The 24,372-nt window shown below is 39.9% G+C and overlaps 1 protein-coding gene across 1 annotated transcript in view; it reads right to left on the bottom strand.

Annotated features, from left to right (window-relative positions):
• The window catches only part of LOC126106627 (GILT-like protein 1), an 80,677-nt gene that overhangs the window by 42,138 nt on the left and 14,167 nt on the right, over positions 1-24,372 (bottom strand). The window contains exon 2 of the mRNA XM_049912982.1: positions 4,700-4,891. Within this exon, the coding sequence (XP_049768939.1) occupies positions 4,700-4,891 (192 nt within the window). The remainder of the gene's footprint in view (positions 1-4,699; positions 4,892-24,372) is intronic.

The raw sequence follows: 24,372 nt of genomic DNA, 5'->3' as shown, positions 1-24,372 counted from the left end.
TATGGGTGTGGTTTCACCACCATGTATTTAGGACACTCACAACAGCACTCCTCAAATGCCTGACAAGTTGTGCAGTTTCCAAAATCCCCTTGCCAAGCCTCTGGGCCGTAACAACCTGCCCTCAGTCAAACTCCCCAGTCTACACACAGATAGCATGCTCACTGATACTACATGCACCTTGCATTTGATTAGCAGTCATTCCTTATACGTAATGCTGCCATCGCCTGCACAGGTTTATTTCTATAGTAGGTCAATGATCATAATGTTGTGGCTGATCAGTGCAATTCCTGAAAGGCTTCAGTATGAAGTTTTGAAACCTCTGTACTGACAAGCTTTTGCAAGGTTTTAGAGAAACTAATGCATTCTAAAGTTGTTAAGCATCTCAGTCAACATAATATTGTCAGCTAAAGTCAGTCTGGATTCCAGAGGAGGTTATCACCAAAAGATGCAGTATTTGCATTTGCTACCAATGTTTTGGAATCCATCAACAAAAAGATAAAGATGTTTGTAATATTTTACAACCTATCAAAAATTTTTGGCTGTGTCAGTCACCAAATACTTAATGTAAAGTATCTACGAATAAATGGTGCAGCAGGGAAGTGGCTTTATTCCTATCTTTCAGAAAGTAAAGTTGTACTGGATAGTTGAGAAGGTGTCTCATCTTTGGGCTGGGCTACCATCACACATCAAGTGCCTCAGGGCTTTGTTCTGGACCCAATACTTTTTATTATCTTTTATTAATGATCTTCCTATTTTTACAGTTTATCTTTTATTAATGATCTTCCTATTTTTACAGAATATTGTAAATTCAGCATATTTCCTGATTGCACTATGCTGCTTATTGATAATTCAACAGACGACTTGAGTCAGCTAATTATGTTTTTATGAATATTGTGAACTTGTTTAACATAGGTAGTTCCTGTTAATTACAGTAAAACAAACTATATCCAGTTTTGCACAAACTTGAAAGATGAAGAAACAGGACAAAAACCTGGCAACCTGCAGATATGGTAGCTAAGGTAGAAAGTTCAAAATACCTGGGGCTTACATACTGATAGCACGCTAAACTGGTCAAACCACATCTTGGATGTATGCAAAAGCATGATTTCTGCAACTTATGCTCTTATAGAAATGTGGAAAATACTAAATCAGCTTGTTACAATTATTATCATGGCATTTTGGGAATTGTATTTTGAAGTTAGTCACTTGCTAGGGAAGTGCTGTGGGTGGGTGCAGAAAAGAGCCATAAGAATCATGAGTGCAGTCCATCCTAGAGCCACATGTAGGAATCATTTTAAAGGCTGCTTTTCAAACCTAATAGTGCATATCATAGACATGATACTAGAAGGAAAGACTATCCACTATGGGCATGCAAACATGACTATGGTTGAGAAGGGAGGCCCATTTCAGTGGCTGTAAGATTTTTAATGCCCTCCCATGAATTAAGTGTTTAGTAGCTAATGAGTACTGGGTTAAAAATCTTCATTTGTGAACCTGTCTATTTATTATTGTAAACATACTTATTTATCTATAATACATTTTCTTTGATATTTCTTTTTCTGTAATATTGATTTAACAGCAAAATTTATTTTTCTGTTATAGAATCTAAGCTGCAGATACTTTCATGAGAATAATATACTACTTAAATAACACCATAACAAATTTGTAAAACTGACACATTCCATATCCTGAGATATATTCACAACATGGAAATAAATAAATAAATAAAAGTAAATAATTTGAGGAGTGACAACACTGAACACTTTTGCACTGCTGTAATGCAGTCTGTTTTGCACAATGCTGAGGTTCTTCAGCTCACAGTGTAGGTCAAACTTTTTTCTTATATTATATTTGTGATGTTGAGTTGTTTGGTTTGTACAGAAATTTAAACTTACAAATAAAATAATCTGTGGATGTGTGCATCTTTTTGTCAGAATTCCTAGCTTTCTAAGCATGTTCCTATACAAATGTCTATGCTGTATCCAGCATTTTACTCTAATTACTTCCTCCTTTTAGCAGTGAAAACTTTTTGTTTCCAGTATGTGGTTCTCCCAAGATATCATGTTGCAAGGTAGTATTTTATTGTCTCTCGCATCTACAAAAGCAGCTTATGTGATGCTTTATAAAGCCAAGAGAGTGGAAGTGACTGCAGTATGCAGTACTGACATCAATATCGAAATAGAAGTAACTATATGGATAGTATAAGAGTCCAAACTGAGTTTCGTACATTCAGATATTCAACACTAGATCAACATGAAGAATATGATCAGTCCACATAAGATTCTTGTCGATATGAAGAACTTTGACGACTAGGTCATGATCATTACCTGTCTCTGAATTTCTGACAGTTGAGAGACTGAATGCTGTATTCCCCAGATGATAAGGACAGCCACACCATACATGGTTTAAATGGGGGGCCTGGGTCTAGACCTAGGGGTATGGAGTATTTTTAATATGAGGTTGGTACATTTTTCATGGCATTTTTTTTATGCCAGTGTTGATTGCTAAGAGTTTATTTATTGATTGTCATTTTTATTTGTAGTTTATTGTTTCTATTTGAGTTTACATATTCTCATTTTGCCATTTGGAGTTAGTGACTCGAGCTGTGGATGCAAGACAATGGAGTGCCAAGTGGAGAAATCTGAACATTTCTGATATATTCTTATATTGGAGTCCAATACAGACATGACAGCATTGGAGGCAGCCAGAAACACTTGCATTGTGCATGGAGGTAATGCCACTGGACAGAGCACGGCAAGAAAATAGTTTTCTTGTTTTAAGGAGGATCGTTTTGACATTAGTGACTCTCTGCATTCAAGAAGACCTTTGGGGTTTGATGAAAATAGTTTAGGTGCATTAATCCACAATGACCCATGTCAGTGTATTTGAGAACTGACAAATATGATTATGCCAATAGCGTGTGACATTTTCAAAAATCGTGTGTATGGATTATGCATGCTCTAACTCAAAATCAGAAAAATTAAACCAGTGGCACGTGTGCATCTCTGCTTGATCATCATCAATTGGTCATGAACAATCCTCACAATCCTATGCTGTATTGTTTCTGTTGATGAAAAATTGTGTCTTTATGCTGGTATGAGGAATATAAAGGAATGGTTGAGCCGAACAAATCAGCAATTGCCCATACAAAGACCTTTGTGCACCCAGAAAAGATAATGTTATGCAACTGATGGAACAGCAGTGCTGTGGTGATTATGAATTGCTTCCTGAAGGTTTAACCATCACTGCTGACACTTATTTTGAACAACTGATACGTCTTGCAGATGCAGTGAAGAACAAGACTAGGGAGACTCTGTGAAGTGATGCTACTCCATGATAATGCCCACCCACGCTCTGCTAGAAAGACAGAAAATACTATACAAGAATTGGGTTGTGACATCATTGTGCACTGCAGCCTTCAAGGAACATTTGGATGAAAATGTGCTCTGAACATGTCTTAACATGTTCTTTGTTTCAAACTCATGGTCGTACTGTTGTAAATGGTGAAGGAGAATATATTATTGATGATTAAAGTTTCTGTTATATGTATCTGTTGTGTTTATTAAACTTAGAGAAAAATGCTATGAACTTATGCACCAACCCAATATTATGGAAGACAAATGGCAACTTAAGTAGCCATGAAAGGTTCCAGTTCCGACATTGTACCTGCACAGTACCAACTTTTAAATGATTTTTTTGAAAGAAAATTACCTGACTGCATTATAATTCTTTCCTTTCCTTGGTAGGTGGGGGCGGAGAGGGCAGCTTGACTCCCTTTTTCCCTGAATATGGGTGCCCTTGGGGCTGAGGCCAGACTGACTTTATTAGCAGTTTCTGCTATGGTGGGTAGTGGAGTTACGAAGAGGTGTAGGGAGGCACAGCAGGATGGGGTTGGGAGAAGAAGCTATTGTGCTGCCTTTGGGAGCAATCAGGGACATGGCAAAAACAGGGTAATAGCCTGTCAGATGCTGCACGAGGAGGCTGTGTTGGAGGGGGGCAGGAGGAAGAGAGGAGGGGTCCAGGGAGATGTGCAGTGGGGGGGGGCAGGGGAGGAGGAAGAGGGAGACAGTAGTTGTCTGCAGCTGGAGTGGGAGCAAGGAAGGGTGTAGAGGCAAGTGAAGGACAGGGAGTAGTGAAGATTGACATCAGTGCCGGGTTTACAGCAATTCAGAAAAGCTGGTGTTGTTGGGAAGAATCCAGGTGGCATGGACAGGGAAGCAGCCAAGGCAACTACAAGTGAAAATGAGAGGGAAATCCATTGATGGTCACCTTACGATAAGAATTGACCAAAATGATAAACAAATGGCAGATGACAATTACAGAAATGTCAGGAATAGAGCAGACGATGAAATATGCATAATTATGATGACCAGATATGCTACATTGTTATACTACACTTTATCTTTATTTAAATAACATTTACGGGCTTCAAACTGGTACTTTGACCTTACAAAATCCACATTGCACATTCAGTTACATAAACTTTTTCAGTATTAATTTCACTAAGAGATATTGGACCATATGTAAATTTCAAGTATGTCACTCTGCTAAATTATGCAGTTGAAGGTTCTATGTATGAAGGAGATTATGACAGAATGCTTAATATTTACAAGAAATAATTTCCGTCATTGATTTTGGGAAAGACAGTACACAGAGAAATACTTGACTAAAATGTGTATGTGAATGTATTTTTACTTACATGTGCCTTCCCATATGGGATAAAAATAGGTTCTATCAGATTTGGGGCCTTTTCATATGCTGGAAGTAACTGGTCGATAATGAAGTCCTGAGAGTCTGGACATTGTGCTTCGTAATAAACTCCCACCTCCACTGGTGTTGTGTATGTCCTCCTCCAGTGAGTGTAGTGGTATTTATGCACTGGAGACCATTCCTGAAATATAATTAATGAATTACAAGGTGCACCAGGAAGTAAACCACTTGACACACACTAGCCAATAGTATCATTCTACCACATTTATCCATTGAACATTTACCTTTGTTTTTTGTTGTATTGCACATATGATGGTAGTCTTGCCAATGTAGTTTATGTTATAGGTGACACAAACATATGAGAGCAGTTGGATGCTTGAATAAAAAGATGGACTGTGTCCATTTTTGGACTTTTGAGAAATACATACTTATGTACTTTTGTTTGTTTGTTGTGCATAATACAAATAACACACTTGAAAACATTATGTTAGTTAGAATATCATTAACATTAAACCCCCGGCCCCCCATGAACCATGGACCTTGTCGTTGGTGGGGAGACTTACATGCCTCAGCGATACAGATGGCAACCACAACGGAGGGGTATCTGTTGAGAGGCCAGACAAACGTGTGGTTCCTGATGAGGGGCAGCAGCCTTTTCAGTAGTTTCAGGGGCAACAGTCTGGATGATTGACTGATCTGGCCCTGTAACACTAACCAAAACGGCCTTGCTGTGCTGGTACTGCGAATGGCTGAAAGCAAGGGGAAACTACAGCAGTAATTTTTCCCGAGGGCATGCAGCTTTATTGTATGGTTAAATGATGATGGTGTCCTCTTGGGTAAAAAGCTAAAAGTCCCTCATTCAGATCTCCGGGTGGGGGCTGCTCAAGAGGACGTCATTATCAGGGAAAAGGAAACTGGCGTTCCACGGATCGGAGCGTGGAATGTCAGATCCCTTAATCGGGCAGGTAGGTTACAAAATTTAAAAAGGGAAATGGTTAGGTTAAAGTTAGATATAGTGGAAATTAGTGAAGTTCGATGGCAGGAGGAACAAGACTTTTGGTCAGGTGAATACAGGGTTATAAATACAAAATCAAATAGGGGTAATGCAGGAGTAGGTTTTACTAATGAATAAAAAAAAAGGAGTGCGCGTAAGCTACTACAAACAGCATAGTGAACGAATTATTGTGGCCAAGATAGACACGAAGCCCATGCCTACTACAGTAGTACAAGTTTATATGCCAACTAGCTCTGTAGATGATGAAGAAATTGATGAAATGTATGATGAGATAAAAGAAATTATTCAGGTAGTGAAGGGAGACAAAAATTTAATAGTCATGGCTGACTGGAATTCAAGAGTAGGAAAAGGGAGAGAAGGAAACATAGGTGAATACGGATTGGGGCTAAGAAATGAAAGAGGAAGCTGCCTGGCAGAGTTTTGCAGAGAGCGTAAGTTAATCATAGCTAACACTTGGTTCAAGAATCATGAATGAAGATTGTATACATGGAAGAATGTTAGAGATACTAGAAGGTATCAGATTATATAATGGTAAGACAGAGATTTAGGAACCAGGTTTTAAATTGTAAGACATTTCCAGGTACATGTGTGGACTCTGACCACAATCTATTGGTTATGAACTGTAGATTAAAACTGGAGAAACTGCAAAAAGGTGGGAATTTAAGGAGATGGGACCTGGATAAACTGACTAATCCAGAGGTTGTATAGAGTTTCAGGGAGAGCATAAGGGAACAATTGACAGGAATGGGGGAAAGAAGTACAGTAGAAGAAGAATGGGTAGCTCTGAGAGATGAAGTAGTGAAGGCAGCAGAGGATCAAGTTGGTAAAAAGACGAGGACTAATAGAAATCCTTGGGTAACAGAAGAAATATTGAATTTAATTGATGAAAGGAGAAAATATAAAAATACAGCAAATGAAGCAGGCAAAAAGGAATACAAACGTCTCAAAAATGAGATCGACAGGAAGTGAAAAATGGCTAAGCAGGGATGGCTAGAGGACAAATGTAAGGATGTAGAGGCTTATGTTACTAGGGGTAAGATAGACACTGCCTACAGGAAAATTAAAGAGACCTTTGGAGAAAAGAGAGCCACTTGCATGAATATCAAGAGCTCAGATGGAAAAACAGTTCTAAGCAAAGAAGGGAAAGCAGAAAGGTGAAAGCAGTATATAGAGGGTCTATACAAGGGTGATGTACTTGAGGACAGTATTATGGAAATGGAAGAGAATGTAGATGAAGATGAAATGAGAGATACGATACTGCATGAAGAGTTTGACAGAGCACTGAAAGACCTGAGTCTAAACAAGGCCCTGGGAGTAGACAACATTCCATTAGAACTACTGACGGCCTTGGAGTACCAGTCCTGACAAAACTCTACCATCTGGTGAGCAAGATGTATGAGACAGGCGAAATACCCTCAGTCTTCAAGAAGAATATAATAATTCCAATCCCAAAGAAAGCAGGTGTTGACAGATGTGAAAATTACTGAACTATCAGTTTAATAAGTCACAGCTGCAAAATACTAACACGAATTCTTTACAGATGAATGGAAAAACTGGCAGAAGTTGACCTCGGGGAAGATCAGTTTGGATTCCGTAGAAATATTGGAACACATGAGGCAATACTGACCTTACGACTTATCTTAGAAGCTAGATTAAGGAAAGGCAAACCTACATTTCTAGCATTTGTGGACTTAGAGAAAGCTTTTGACAATGTTGACTGGAATACTCTCTTTCAAATTCTGAAGGTGGCAGGGGTAAAATACAGGGAGCGAAAGACTATTTACAATTTGTACAGAAACCAGATGGCAGTTATAAGAGTCGAGGGGCATGAAAGGGAAGCAGTGGTTGGGAAGGGACTGAGACAGGGTTGCAGCCTCTCCCCAATGTTATTCAATCTGTATGATGAGCAAGCAGTAAAGGAAACAAAAGAAAAATTTGGAATACGTATTAAAATCCATGGAGAAGAAATAAAAACTTTGAGGTTAGCCGATGACATTGTAATTCTATCAGAGACAGCAAAGGACTTGGAAGAGCAGTTGAAAGGAATCGACTTTGTCTTGAAAGGTGGATATAAGATGAACATCAACAAAAGCAAAATGAGGATAATGGAATGTAGTCTAATTAAGTCTGGTGATGCTGAGGGAATTAGATTAGGAAATGAGACACTTAAAGTAGTAAAGGAGTTTTGCTATTTGGGGAGCAAAATAACTGATGATGGTCGAAGTAGAGAGGATATAAAATGTAGACTGGCAATGGCAAGGAAAGCGTTCCTGAAGAAGAGAAATTTGTTAACATCGAGTATAGATTTAAGTGTCAGGAAGTCGTTTCTGAAAGTATTTGTATGGAGTGTAGCCATCTATGGAAGTGAAACATGGACGATATATAGTTTGGACAAGAAGAGAATAGAAGCTTTCAAAATGTGGTGCAACAGAAGAATGCTGAAGATTAGATGGGCTGGCAGATCGATAGACACACAAACAAACAAACACAAACATACACACAAAATTCTAGCTTTCGCAACCAACGGTTGCCTCGTCAGGAAAGAGGGAAGGCGAGGGATTTGGGTTTTAAGGGAGAGGGTAAGGAGTCATTCCAATCCCGGGAGCGGAAAGACTTACCTTAGGGGGGAAAAAGGACAGGTATACACTCGCACACACACACATATCCAAATGTCTGCTTGTGCCTGTATATGTGTGGATGGATATGTGTGTGTGTGCGAGTGTATACCTGTCCTTTTTTCCCCCTAAGGTAAGTCTTTCTGCTCCCGGGATTGGAATTACTCCTTACCCTCTCCCTTAAAACCCAAATCCTTCGTGTTTCCCTCGCCTTCCCTCTTTCCTGACGAGGCAACCGTTGGTTGAGAAAGCTAGAATTTTGTGTGTATATTTGTGTTTGTTTGTGTGTCTATCGACCTGCCAGCGCTTTTGTTTGGTAAGTCTCATCATCTTTCTCTTTAGATATATTTTTCCCACGTGGAATGTTTCCCTCTATTATATTGAGTATGAAAACTTTTTTATTCGAATGCACATAAATGGTAACCTAAAATACTGGAGTGTACAAATAGGTGACTGGTGTGTTTTTACTTACTTGCATTGCCTCCAAAATTACTTTAAACATGAAACTCCAGATCACAGCCCATAATATTCAGAACTTCTTACAGAGGGACTGATCTGTACCAATCCTCTCCCCCCCCCCCCCCCCAAATTCCCCAAACACAGATGCAGTCATCAAGATCAACACAGGCATGGTATGCAATGTGTAGAACGTCTTTTCTCGATCAGCTCTTGCTGACTGTGCATTATTCCATCATAGATCTTAAGTCCCGTTCATGGACTTTAAAATAGCCATCATATGCTATGCCAGTGTAGCCTGGATATCCCCTGCACCAAAGTACTCTCACTTTTTCCAAATTGTTGAATGCTCCACACTACACCTTGCATTCTGCAACTATTTACCCTCTCCCCTTTACAAATCCTTTACCAGCCCATCAAACTCCCCCTCTCCCCTCTCCATTCACACATTTAATACATCAGTATCTCCTATGCGCCCTTCAATCTCTGCTCCAACACACCTACTGTTTACCATCTGTTTTCCAAATTTGGTCTGGTGACGCACTACAGTGCATGCCCACCTGCCACACATCTGCTTCAGCAGAAAACATGGATTGGACGCAAGCAAAGTGTACTCCAGCACACACTACCTTGTGGCAGCCCTGGAATTTTCCAGGAGAGAAGCAGGTAATGGAAAGATCTTCCCGACCAGCACTTTCCGCACCAATGCCAAATGATTGACATGCTTACCCGAGTGATACAGTGTTCGATAGTGAGTGTTTTTTGTCCTGTGTGAGCTTGAAGAACGGGCTTGCCACAAGGTCCAGTAATGGTATTCTGGACATGCATGGGTGTAGAGAAGATGAAACCAGTGAGTCTATACCGCAAGCTTTGACTGCTGACATCTATAAAACCCCGATGAGTACTAATGGTAGTGTGTTAGAATTTTGTTCACATTGATCAATTTGAGACTGCTGTTTCTGATTCCGCCCACGGCAGTTTCACGAGATTGGAAGACTACTTCTGCATCACATGAATTCTAAGTAGTGGTTGTATCATAGTCGATAGTGTGCCGGATGTTGCCCAATTGCTGAAGTGTACCTTGTGCGTGCCTGCAAGTTTTTCTCTCTCATATTTTCTAGGTACAGAATTGCTGAGTATAATTTATGACATTTGTGATTCACTACTTGCCACTTGCTGGAGCCATCAGTTCTATGAGGCTACTGTGTGCTATACAAATTATTTCCGCTGTGTCCATTTTTATCGCTATGTAATTTTACTGTGTTGATTATCCCCTGTTAATTTTTATGTAATTGTGGCCTGTTCCTATGGAGGAATTTAAAAATCCAAAGCACTTTTCATGTCCTGTTTACTAATTTCCCTGCTGACACCCATATGTACTAGTGCACATAGGGCTGTGTGTGTGTGCAAGGTTAGTGAGGAAATTATTTCTCACAGCGGCATGCTGCCTCACTTACACATCTCACCAACCCTACTTACATCCACACACTCTATACCCTCTCCCTAGGCCATTCTAACAGGTTTCCTCTCCCAGACAACATAATTTTCCCTGACCTTTACTTGTACTATCAGATGTAATCTGCACTCTACCCTCTGCCACATCAGGGTTCCCCATCCCCTTCTCACTCTCTACTGTTCTTCCCTCCTCATTATTGTACCATCGCCCTCGTCCTAATTACAGCCATCCATATCGTATGTTTCCCTATCATCCACCCATCCACAACCACCAGTCCTTGTGCTTTATTGCTGTTCCCCGCCTTACACCATCAGAACCACTCAAACTCTTTGCTACCGAATTATCCTCTACCAGTGCTGGTTCTTCTTGATGAAGTGGACTCTATCACCAGTTTTACTAGTATTGTAACCATCATTTTAAACTCACTTATAAATATTTTACCAGTTTTAATATTTAAAACATATTGTATTTACATACATGTTGATGGCTGAAGAGTAACATATACAGGGTGGTGTATGAAATGCATTACCACTTGTTTCATACAAAATTTATGAGTGCACTGGATATCTCGTTGAGCAATAGTAGTAAAACCAGGAGAAAGAAAGGAGTTAAAAAATGACATGTAATTCACAATACTGTCACTATGAGACCAGTGTTTACAATGTGGTCAACAATGGATGACTCATACTGCAGCAACGATTGGGAGTTGTGTTAATTTTTCACAAAACAAAAAGTCTTGTTGCGACAGACAGTTTTGACAACGGTTTGCAGAAAAACCATTCACAGTCTGTGTGGTCAATTTGTATGGGAAGAATCAATATTGGAAGCAAAGCTAGCTCTGCTGAAGCCAAACCCCAGCAAATCATGCAGAAAGCCAGTATTGTAACTGGGCATATCTACATGCTCCATTCAACAGATTCTTAAAAGTGAGCTCCAAATGTACTTGTATAAGGTAATCTCTGCTCGGAAGCTCACTGCAGAACACAAGCAGCAAAGAGTGTCATTTGCCTGCTGGGCAGAGGATAGGCTTTTCAGAAAAGGCACATTTTAATTTGGATGGTGTGGTTAACAAACAAGATGTACATTTTTGGGCTATTGAAAAACCACTAGTGCTTCATGAACATCATCATGCTTCAAGGATTACTGTGCGAGTTGCAATTCCCAGTCACAGGGTTACAGGCCCTTTTATCTTTGAAGAAACTGGACAGTGCGCGTTATCTGGGTGTGCTACACAACAACCTTGTTCCACAGCTTCTTGCTACTGCATCGCCCCTCAACACACAGTTGTTCATGAAAGATGGGACAAGGCCAGATACTGCAAATACTATGTTTATTTCTTACATGAGCATTTTGACATGTAAATCATTTCACTGATTTCCAGGTAATTTCAATGAAAGACAATTTTGGTCCACGAACAGATGGGACCTCAATCCATGTGGCTTCTTTCTTTGAGGGTACCTATATGAAACAATTTTCCTGAAACATCCACATGATATAATGGTGCTCAGATGCCTTATTCTTCAAGTTCACAATGATATCACAGAAAACATGTGCCATAGGGTTATTGCTGATATCAGTGTTTGTGTTAAGGAAGTTAGGAATCAATAGTGGACATACTGAGCACGTGCTGAGTTAGAACTGTACTTCATAAATCGTTTGCCACGGTAGTATTTGTTCCACTGAGTTTGTCTTGACAGTAAACTGTTCATTCAAAAACAAAGCAGTGCATTTCATGTACCACCATTTAGTAGCACTGGTAGACAAACCTCACTCACAACAGTCAAGGGAATGTATGAACAAAATGTTGAAGATGTCAAATGATGTGCATAGCATTTAGATCCAGCTAACATTGAGCAGCTCCATATATCTATGTTCAAACAATATTACATATGATGAAAATAAGGATTTGGGCAATATTCTGAGCCAGAGTATTATAATATGCTTTATGCTTCTCAAACTTGTCTGATGATTTACACCATGTTGTGCCATCTCCTATGATGCTGCTGAATAGGTCTTTAGACAAGTGGAGAAAGGTAATTATTGTCTCTCTTTTACTGTTTAGTACTGTACGTAAAATAATCAGATTTACTGACACTTCATGACTATATGTGTGTTCTTTTTAAAGTAGTTGTAGTAGAACATAAATTTCATATAAAATAAATGTAAAAACATCATTGTATGGATAATATTCTATCTTCTGTCCATGGATAGAGGAGGAAATCCCTCATGCTGATGCAGATCCAGCTTTTCCTAATATCTCCTCCTTCCACCCCTCTCCAGACATAACTTCCTGCCATAGCCATATCTAGGATTTTAATAATAAGAGCATCAAACCACATAAAATGATTTAATATAGTAAGAATTTGTTTACATCATGGCTTAGTATAATACTTTAGTATAACTTTCCAAAAAACTGGATATCAGATAAATGAAATTAAATCTGCGGCAGTGTTCACAATTAATCAATATGTAATAAATTAACATTGAACATAATGAAAACAAACTGTACACACTTCATGATAAAGAAGAAAATGACTGTTGCTTTAAGTGTAGATGGTAAATATATTGACTGTACATCAAACACCAAGTTTTTAATGATGAATACTGGTTGTCATTTAACACTGAATGAACATACAGAGTCAAAAAGATAAAAAGAATGTCATCAGCATGTTATGTTCTTAGAGTTCTGTCACCAGTTTGTAACAGGCAGTGTCTTGGAATGACATAATATTCCTATGTACACTCAGTTCATAGCTATTAGATTCTTTTGTGGGTATCAAAAGCACAAAACATGCACATAATTTTTAAACTGCAGAACTGACCCAACTAGAAATAGTTCTTGGTCTCGTTGTAGAGAACTATTTAAAAAAAAATTTGGTATCCCTACTGCATCAGGTGTGTATATCTATTAATTTGTAGTCGTGATGGTGATGATGATGATGATGTACTATACTCCAAGGAGCGTAGGGGATGATGCAGGCGACCCGCACCGCTGACTAGGCAAGGTCCTAGGGCAGATTGTTTGCCACTGCCTTCCTCTGAACGTAATGGGGATGAATGATTATGATGATGCAGATGACACAACAACTCCCAGTCATCTCGAGGCAGGGAAAAACCCTGACCCCATCAGGAATCGAACCCGGGACCCCATACACGGAAGCGAGAATGCTACCACAAGACCAAGAGCTGTAGTACATATCAGCAAAAAACATTAATAAGTATTTCGCTAATATTTCTAAATATAGCCATGGTATCATGGAACAACAGCCAGTTTGGAAATACATAATTACCAAGGAAAACCAAATAAAAAACCTCAAAATAGCATTTTCTATCAGAGAAGAATATTGCATCAGAAACTGCCCAAGGAGATTACAAAGATTATAAAATACGGCCGTTTAAAAAGGTAGCCAAAACAGTCTTCATAAGTGATGCATACTACACAGATTACTTGGAGGACTCAGATGCAGATGCCAATGTAGAGTTAATAGGTAATGAAAAGGGACAACTAAAGTACCTTATCATATTAAAATACACGAGTGCAGTGTAATGCTTTTATAAGAAAATCATGTACCCAGATGCAAAGAGCATGGTTGTAATATCTTATCATTCTCCTGAGTTCAACACCTCACTCATCATGGGGGGGATGCTGTCTCAGTTTTTCAGGTGGACTGAGGGTAGGACATGAAGATGTGTGTGGGGCACAGCTGCATGTTTATGGGCCTGGAGTCAGTTTTCCAAACAGACTGGAGTTAGTGCAAGTGGGATAGAAGCATGTTTTTGATTAAAAACCCTATTCATTGTGATGTGATACCTGGAAGGATGAATATACAAATAAATTGGAGTAAAGAGATATACATTTTATTATAATTACAAAAATATGCATCTGAAAATATGTAATTCTATTTATTGAAGAACTGTAATTGCGACAGTCTTTCAAAATTGAAAATATAATTTACATGATGCAAAATCGAAGTGTACAGTCACAATTATCATATTTCACTTAACACTATGCACGCGAATACACGTCGGCAGACTACAGCTCTGTTAGCATGTAAATAGTGGGATACCATTTCTTTCAGACCTTTCTGCCTACATTCGGAAATTATTCTTCTTTTCTTTTAGTTGAGCATCTTACCCTTTCTGTCATGCCTTACTCAGATTCCTGTAGTTTGTCGGTTCTATCTGTGGACTCGAAATCTGAATCGGGTTCGATCTTGCCAGCAAGCAATTGGGAAGGGCACTGTACTGAACATGTCTCATAATTTTCTAGAATTATTTCCCATTTTCAAACACTTAGCTGGTCAACTGATTTTTATTTGGTCCCATCGGATTACAACATGTACAGAGCGTACATTTAATATAGGATGAGTCAATGCCTACACATTACGAGGGTGTGCCAACAAGTAATGCCTCTGTTTTTTTTTTTCCTCTCTCTCTATGTTGGATGAGGCCTACCACTGTCATGCATGACCCAAGCTGCAACCCTCTACCACTAGAGGGCTGTCAATTGTTGTAATATGGCGCCTTGCGGGCACCTATGCCTCACCTTCAGGAAAATTCTCAGCACTGTCGATAATATAAGAAACAAGACATACACACTGATTAACATGCATGCGTTGAGAGATGACTACAACTCTAAAAACCCATGGGGTAGAAGACTTCTGAAAGAAATCACAAACAGAATTCCCAAATATCAGACCAAGATTCTGCTAGGTGATTTTAATGGTCCATTAGGGAATGAAAAGAAAGCAGAATCACATGACCATACACTGAGAGTCCCAATAAAAATGGCGAACCCCTCAGAAGATCCTGCCAAAATTTTAATCTAGAAATTATGTCAACACAGTTACAGAAACCCACTCATAAACAAGACACATGGAAAATCCACAATAAAAAAAAAAGAATTGGAGATTCACCACATTGATATTTACAGGAGGAACATCAATGAAGTCCCCAATGTAAAAACCAGGCAAAGCGTCTTTGAAGCAGAGCATCACTAGCTCAAATATCAAGGCCAAATTGTTACCAACAGAAAATGGACAAGAGTAACCAAGATTATCTGGAGTGGTACCAAATATTTAGAACTCAATGAGAAGAATATCACTGAATAACTCTCTAGAGTGGATACTGTGAACTGATCTGAACTCTCAGAGAAATTGAAGCAAACAATAAAATAATTACATAAACTGGTGACAATGAAGGACATGTTGTCAGCAGAACATCTGCAATCAATCTGTGGAATGTACAGTTAAATCATAGGCTTACAATACATCTGGGATTAGTTCAGACAGCCCTGGATTATTAGTGCTGTTGGAAGTTGTAAAAATGAGTGAGGTTCAAGACTTTCATAACTTGCAAGAATTTTTTTTAAAATTTGGAGCTATATGTTTGATGTCACATTTTTAAATATTCCCTTTCTCAGCCAGACATGGAGCACCGACAGAATGGCAGAATGGCTATCAGTTGGCCACAACTTTTCACTTACTGATGGTCATTTGGCAACACAACTGGGGCAGAGGCATAGTGAAGGGGAAGTGAGGCCCTGGGCGCCACTTGCAGATGGGTGCCAAATGGTCTCCAAGATAGACAAGCTTTTCCGGAAATAATTATCAGAGTAGATCCTCTACATTATATCACTACATGCATTACTCAAGGGGGAGTGGGTTCCAATAAAGTCTTGTGTTGTATCCCAGGCTCCAAGGAGAGAGGTAGCATAATAAACTTTTGTGGCGATGGAGGTGGACGGGGGCTGCCACAACAAAGCATAGTCCCCCACACGCCAGTTATATTAGCTGTGCCACTGAACTGTGGTAATGGGTTTGTTGTTATGTGTGAAACAACTTTTCTACAGGTTTTTGTTCATTTTATTTCTATTCGTTGGGTATATAAATTTCTGACACTGTGTAAAGACAGTAGCATGGACTTCCTTATGGCACACTATGTAGAGTGCACATGGCTGGCAGATGCACAATCAGCAAGGCAAGTGGGGGGAGAGCGGTAGTGATGGGGTTTATGCTGCATTTACAGAGGCACCAACAATGGTCGCCAGACACCATCGTCAGAGGTCACCCGATACCATCGGTCGACAGCAAGGTCATAGTGCGTCAGACCTATGCATAGAATAACCGAACATCAACCACTGAGATATTTTGTGATCTCTCAAAAGCTTTTGAATGTGTGAATGATGAAATTCTTCTAGGTAAGATTAAGTATTGTGATATGAGTGGTTTAATTCATTTTTAACTGGAAGAATGCAGCAGGTTGAAATTAACAGTACAGATAGTCTGAAAAAAAAAAAATCATCAAGAATGATGTCCCACAGGGTTTAGTCTTGGGTCCCTTGTTGTTCTTAATATACAGGGTGGTCCATTGATCGTGACCGGGCCAAATATCTCACGAAATAAGCATCAAACGGAAAAACTACAAAGAACGAAACTTGTCTATCTTGAAGGGGGAAACCAGATGGCGCTACGGTTGGGCCACTAGATGGCGCTGCCATTAAGTCAAACGGATATCAACTGCTTTTTTTAAAAATTGGAAACCCCATTTTTATTACATATTCGTGTAGCACATAATGAAATATGAATGTTTTAGTTAGACCACTTTTCACTTTGTGATAGATGGCCCTCTATGAGGGTCTATACAAGGGCGATGTACTTGAGGACAATATTATGGAAATGGGAGAGGATGTAGATGAAGATGAAATGGGAGATACGATACTGTGTGAAGAGTTTGACAGAGCACTGAAAGACCTGAGTCGAAATAAGGCACCCGGAGTACACAACATTCCATTGGAACTACTGACGTCCTTGGGAGAGCCAGTCCTGACAAACCTCTGCCATCTGGTGAGCAAGAAGTATGAAACAGGCGAAATACCCTCAGACTTCAAGAAGAATATAATAATTCCAATCCCAAAGAAAGCAGGTGTTGACAGATGTGAAAATTACCGAACTATCAGTTTAATAAGCCACAGCTGCAAAATACTAACACGAATTCTTTACAGACGAATGGAAAAACTAGTAGAAGCCGACCTCGGGGAAGATCAGTTTGGATTCCGTAGAAATACTGGAACACGTGAGGCAATACTGACCTTACGACTTATCTTAGAAGAAAGATTAAGGAAAGGCAAACCTACGTTTCTAGCATTTGTGGACTTAGAGAAAGCTTTTGACAATGTTGACTGGAATACTTTCTTTCAAATTATAAAGGTGGCAGGGGTAAAATTCAGGGAGCGAAAGGCTATTTACAATTTGTACAGAAACCAGATGGCAGTTATAAGAGTCGAGGGACATGAAAGGGAAGCAGTGGTTGGGAAGGGAGTAAGACAGAGTTGTAGCCTCTCCCCAATGTTATTCAATCTGTATATTGAGCAAGCAGTAAAGGAAACAAAAGAAAAATTCGGAGTAGGTATTAAAATCCATGGAGAAGAAATAAAAACTTTGAGGTTCGCTGATGACATTGTAATTCTGTCGCAGACAGCAAAGGACTTGGAAGAGCAATTGAACGGAATTGATAGTGTCTTGAAAGGAGGATATAAGATGAACATCAACAAAAGCAAAACGAGGATAATGGAATGTAGTCGAATGAAGTTGGGTGATGTTGAGGGTATTAGATTAGGAAATAAGACACTTAAAGTAGTAAAGGAGTTTTGCTATTTGGGGAGCAAAATAACTGATGATGGTCGAAGTAGAGAGGATATAAAATGTAGACTGGCAATGGCATGGAAAGCGTTTCTGAAGAAGAGAAATTTGTTAACATCGAGTATAGATTTAAGTGTCAGGAAGTCATTTCTGAAAGTATTTGTATGGACTGTAGCCATGTATGGAAGTGAAACATGGACGGTAAATAGTTTGGACAAGAAGAGAATAGAAGCTTTCGAAATGTGGTGCTACAGAAGAATGCTGAAGATTAGATGGGTAGATCACGTAACTAATGAGGAAGTATTGAATAGGATTGGGGAGAAGAGAAGTTTGTGGCCCAACTTGACCAGAAGAAGGGATCGGTTGGTAGGACATGTTCTGAGGCATCAAGGGATCACCAATTTAGTATTGGAGGGCAGCACGGAGGGTAAAAATCGTAGAGGGAGACCAAGAGAACTGGTGGCCAGTTCGTACTTCTTGCTGAGAGTCTTTTTAATTACATTCAATGCCGGGTCCCAAGCCTTGCTGAGATTGTAGCCGCAGTCTCGGTTGATAAGATCTTCCCTGGTGCGAATTTCGATAGTCTTCCTTATAACACGGTCCCAATATTTAGAGGTCTGAGCCAGGATCTTGGTACGCTCATAATCCATCTCGTGTTTCTCAGACAAACAGTGCTCTGCTACCGCCGACTTATCTGGATATTTCAGTCGAGTGTGCCTTTGATGTTCTCGGCAACGATCTTCGATGGTGCGTATTGTTTGTCCGATATGTCTTCCCACACTCACAGGGAATTTGGTATGTGCCGGCCTTCCTCAAACCGAGGTCATCTTTCACACTCCCCAGTAATGCCCATGTTTTATTGGGCGGGCAAAGGACGGTTTTAACTCGGTGTTTCTTTAATATACGGCCGATTTTCCCCCGATAGTGCGCCATTGTACGGAATAAAGGCAGTGGCTACCTCTTCTTCCGTGACTTCATCCGTCTCCACAGGTATTGCTGTGATGGTGGGACGGAGAGTACGTCTAATCTGCCATTCCGAGTACCCGTTTTTTCGGAACACGGTCTTGAGGTGGTTTAGTGTTTGGTGCATATTAAATAGGATATTGCTGTATATGAAATTTAGCTACCATACTGAATTTTCTTTAGGCTTGGGTAGAGGTCTCTGTCACGAATCTTGAGAAAACTGATCTGATGTACTATACTTATTAGCGATCGCGCGCCCCAGTGATATAGACAAGAGTGAAATATCCACAACATTCCTCATATTTCATAAACGATTTGAGATATAAGAATGAGATTTTGACAAATAATAGTATGCAAAAAGGAGAGTATTTCACCATATGATTGTTAAGCAAAACTTCATACGTTTAATTTGTACCGAGGATGTGCTCCTTCATAAGCTATTGACCTTACTGTTCCTCAGTTCTGACTTAATAAAGTTTACATAACACTGTTTCAGAATTCTCTTGCAGTTGCTTCTGCTCACCATGTTAGTGAAGTGAGACAGTGTGAACACCCGTTTCTTGTGGCAAAAGAAGCAAATATTAACAAAGCTACAAGAGGAATGTGTAGATTTAACTTGAAGTTCGCCAGTCTTGACACTTCTCTGAAACAAATGGTTAACAAGCCAGACGAAAATTAATCCTGCGTTTTCGGTGGAATTCTATTTAGACACTAACCAAAAAAGCAGGTGTAAGTAGACCTGTAAGTGTAGGCGTTTAGGAGCTCCACTTAATGTTTACAGAATATGTGAGTGTAGGCTTCGTATGTGAGTGTAGGCTTCGGTTCAGAACGGCATTTCCCCTACAGCACCTACCAGTGAGATTGCAGTCACAGTGGCTCTCATATCGGTGGATCCCGCCGACGGCCCATCTATTCAAATCAATACGCAAGACTATAGCCGATCTTATCCCCCCCGAATGTATAGACTTCGGACGACAATCAATGAGATTCAAATCAGTTTTTCTTCGGCCAAATCGACTGATATTCTCGCACACTAAATATAGAGCGTGAGAAACTGGAAGGTTTAGTCCAAGAAAGAGCGAGTTTGTGGCATCCTGAGGGCGAAAATATCATCGGGATATAAGTCGAAATATATGGACTGAAATCGCAGGTTTATTCGAAACTTCAAATAGGCAAAAGCTTGATTGGAAACTTTAGGTATAGACTATAACCTCAAAAAATAATTTGTTCAAATGAAAAGGGTGGCGTATCTTATATGATAGAGTTTTTGCCATGTACGCAGGAGGTCCTGGGTTCGTGTCCCGGTCGGGGCACTCATTTTCAACTGTCCCTGTTGGTGTGTATCAACGCCTGTCGACAGCTTAGAGTCTTGATTTAATTTAATTCTAAGACAGCTGCATGGTCGCGGATAGTATCTGTTCTTTCTGACATGTCCGAAAGAATAGATACAATGTTTCTTCCAGGAGTGCTAGTTCTGCATGGTTCGCAGGAGAACTTCTGTGAAGTTTGGAAGGTAGGAGACGAGGTACTGGCGGAATTAAAGCTGTGAGGACGAGGCGTGAGTCGTGATTGGGTGCTCAGTCGGTACAGCACTTGCCTGCAAAGGCAAAGGTCCCGAGTTCGAGTCTCCATGCGGCACACAGTTTTAATCTGCCAGGAAGTTTCATATCAGCGCACACTTCGCTGTAGAGTGAAAATTTCATTCTGGAATGTTCATATGTTCAGGAGCGAGCGATGCTTTCCCACTCCGTGGTGATTTGTGGACAGAAGCTACCTGTGGAACAAGTGTCTCCTCCCCCACCCCACTGGAAAAAGTAACGGCGAGAAATTTGTTTCATATTAATACTTCCGACTACAACACTAATGAAGATAAGCATTCATTGTCTTTCATTCCGAAAAATATGGTAGTTAGGGTTAAACTCATCTTCGAGCGGTATATACGCGATTGGAACAGAGATTAACTACGAAGTGCGACAATAAAGTAATGAAACTGATGTGAAAAAATGTTGCTTACTGTTTTAATCAAGTTTAGTGTTGTCTCCTTCAAAGTAGTTCCCTTCTGATTGCACACACTTTTTCCAGCGCCCTGCCATTGATGGTAACATTTCTGGAACTAGTCTTCTGTAATATCCTTCAAGATCCTCGTCACAGCTTTTTCGACATCTTGTGTTGTTTGAAAATGGTGTCCCTTGACCGTAGTTTTGACTCTTGGAAATAGAAATAAGTCGCACAGTGAATAAGGTGGCTGTGGTAGTACTGACATTTGTTTTGAGGTTAAAAAATGGTGTACTGACAGAGCAGTATGGGATGGCGCATTATCTTGATGCAGAATCCAATTTTCAGCAATGTTGCACGAGCATGAAGAACTCTTTTACGAAGTCTTTCTAAAATTTGTTTTTAGTAATATTGGTTAACAGTTTGCCCAGGAGGCACCCACTCTTTATGAACAATTCCCTTGGTATCAAAGAAGCACACAAGCATGCATTTCACTTTTGACTTTGACATGCGAGCTTTTTTTGGTCTGGGTGGTCCCTTTGAGCACCATTGCGAACTTTGGCGTTTTGCCTCTAGATCGTACTGAAAAAAACAACTTTCATCACCAGTGATAACACGGCTCAACAATTCTGGATTGATTTCCGTTTTGCTCTAACAGATCGGCTGCCACATTTTTCCGTGTTTCTTGCTGTTGTGATGTGAGATTTTTGGGAACCATTTTTGCACAAATCTTTGTCATACCACCCCATCTTCAGTTATTAGACGAACTGTTTATCGATTGATGTTCATTTTTTTCTGCAATCATTTTCAGGTATAATCTTCGATCAGATCGTACAAGTTCACGCACCCTGGCCAAGTTGACATCTATCCATGAGGTTGATGGTCATCCATTGCGGTCTTCAACATTCGTTCTGCCTTCACTAAACACTTTATGCCAACGAAAAACTTGAGCTCTTTACATAACCTCCTCTCCAAAACCCTTCTGAAGCTTACCGTAAGTTGTCGCGTTTTCACCCAATTTAACGCAAAAAGAAATGGCATACCATTGCGCAATATTATGCGGTTCCATTTCCGTGACGAGAGACACAAACACGTGTTAACTTATTACAGCACAACTTACTATTGAGCAGTTGCATCGATGTGCTGCTTGGACTAGAAGCAGCTTATAGACCTAGGTCAAAGATATTGTGCCTACGCAAGCCTGCAGGGTTGCCACATCTTGCAAAGAAAATCAGTCTCATTACTTTATTGTCGCACCTCATAAAGCATGTCTTTCATAACCCCCTCCCATGAACTTGACCATGGCTTTTGGTGTGTTTATGTAGATGATTGTCAGATTTCCAGACTAATGCTCTTCAAATGATCTACGTCTCTGATTTGCAATTTTTTGGAAGTTATATGCTAAGGCAATGTAGTAAGACCTGCTGTAAGCAAATTACTACTCCTGCTGCTACTTTAGTCATGCATGTGCAACACGTTTGACACGTTAATAGTGGGTGATGATGGAAAGATATTGGGAGGGGGGGAGGGGGGAAGGTAACAAATTGTAAAGACATTCATACCCCCTTGTTGGATTGAAAGTAAGCATCAAAACCAACAATAATGACGTGTTCTATACGATCAAACGATGTGATGCTAATTAGTGCTGCAGACGAACTATTGTGTCTACCTAGTCAACATTTAGTCTGACGTGCCTTACGCAGAGGTCCAAGGTCAAAATTTAAAGAAATCATCTGTATTATTAAACTTAAAACGGTTACGCTGTTCAAAGGCTCCCAGAGGCAACAAAAATTGGGATTTTCAGTATTTCATCTAATTACTGGCCGAATTTAAAAAATTTAAAATTCTGTCGTAATCTACTCATTAAGAGGTATAACCTTACGCCAAGGATTTAATACAACAGGGCTTAAGTCAAGTACTGAAGTTAGAAACTGTGTATAAGTTTTGCGGCAGTGTAACTCGTGGCACGCACATTGCCCATACTATAGTCTTCCAGTAGTTGAGATTGAGTGCGCTTAGCGAAATCCATATAAATTTCAAACCTTTTCTCGCTGACAGCCCCCACAGAACAATGAAAGGAAAAAAGTTTATCGCGTCCATTCAGTAAAAATTCAGTATTACGCAAGACGTTTTAATTCATTACTTCTTTACGACCAATTCTTGCCGCAATACATTTTGCAGACAATATCCACAGTACCACTGAATGTACCTGTAAAATTGTATCATTGTACGACACAAAGTTCAGCAGATATGACGTTAAAAACCCAGATGCGTGGGAAACCGGCTTCTGCTTGAAATAAGAAAATGGCTCTGAGCACTATGGGACTTAACAGCTATGGTCATCAGTCCCCTAGAACTTAGAACTACTTAAACCTAACTAACCTAAGGACAGCATACAACACCCAGACCTTCCATTGAGCTACGGACCCCCTTGAAGATGTCTCCCGCAGTCGGATACGAAACGTTGGGAATCGACACAGAATTCATCAACCGACCACGGCATAACAGCCCGGATAATTATAATGGACATAACACCCAGTCATCACGAGGCAGAGAAAATCCCTGGTCCCGCCGGGAATCGAACCCAGAAACCCGGGCGTGGGAAGCGAGAACGCTACCGCACGACCACGAGCTGCGGACTTTGAAATAAGAGCTTTAATTACCGACACTACGCTCACCCATTGTTTGGTAATGAGAGTACTTAGCAACTTGCAACAAACTTCAAACATAATTTCATACCTTTACTAAACTTTTACTCGCTTACGTGCTTAACATCAAGTGCTAGCACGTTTAATCGTTTGTAATCAGAAGTTTGAACCGTAATACTTACGATTCCTTAGATTCGGAGGTTTACTGGTCAGTATTCATAGACAGCTAAAAGTGTAACCCACCACAGTTGCAGACTGAATACGTAAAGTCTTCGAGGGGCAATAAAATTTTTGTTGGCAGTGTTTAATGCAATTCTTGATCGCATAGAACTTTGTAATGCGGATAGCCGCTGCCGTTGAACTTCATAATGAATGGAAGTAAAATGGACCGCGAGACAGGTGTAGTTGGTGATTTCTTCATCGTTACAACCGGTTTCGCTGCATTAAAATAGCATCTGCAGGTTAACTACATAAGAAGGAAAGAATCTCATGTAATACTTACGATCAAAATACTATAAGAACCTTAAAATTATTTTTAAATTTAAATTTCGAGAATTTTAATAAGAATTTTGGTAGATTTTTATAAAATGTGTGTAAATTATTTGAACATGCAGAAAAAAATCAAAACATATTTACTTATAACAGTGTCATATTAGCGCATCACGCCGCCCCCAACTCAAAAATCAAGTCCCTGAAGAGGGGAAGTCATCAGAATAAATCTGGACGTCAGGGCGGATTGTGGGGCGGTGCATTACGAGGAAAAAAGAACATATCATTACTGTGAATGAAAATGAAAGACATATATAAGGAAAGATCAAAATTGGGGCCTCCGGCGAGCTAAATAACCACCCTCCCCCCCTCTCACTCACCATCA

This window comes from Schistocerca cancellata, chromosome 10, assembly GCF_023864275.1.
Source record: "Schistocerca cancellata isolate TAMUIC-IGC-003103 chromosome 10, iqSchCanc2.1, whole genome shotgun sequence".
Taxonomy (NCBI): Eukaryota; Metazoa; Arthropoda; class Insecta; order Orthoptera; family Acrididae; genus Schistocerca; species Schistocerca cancellata.
This window is presented reverse-complemented; position numbering and strand designations above follow the sequence as displayed.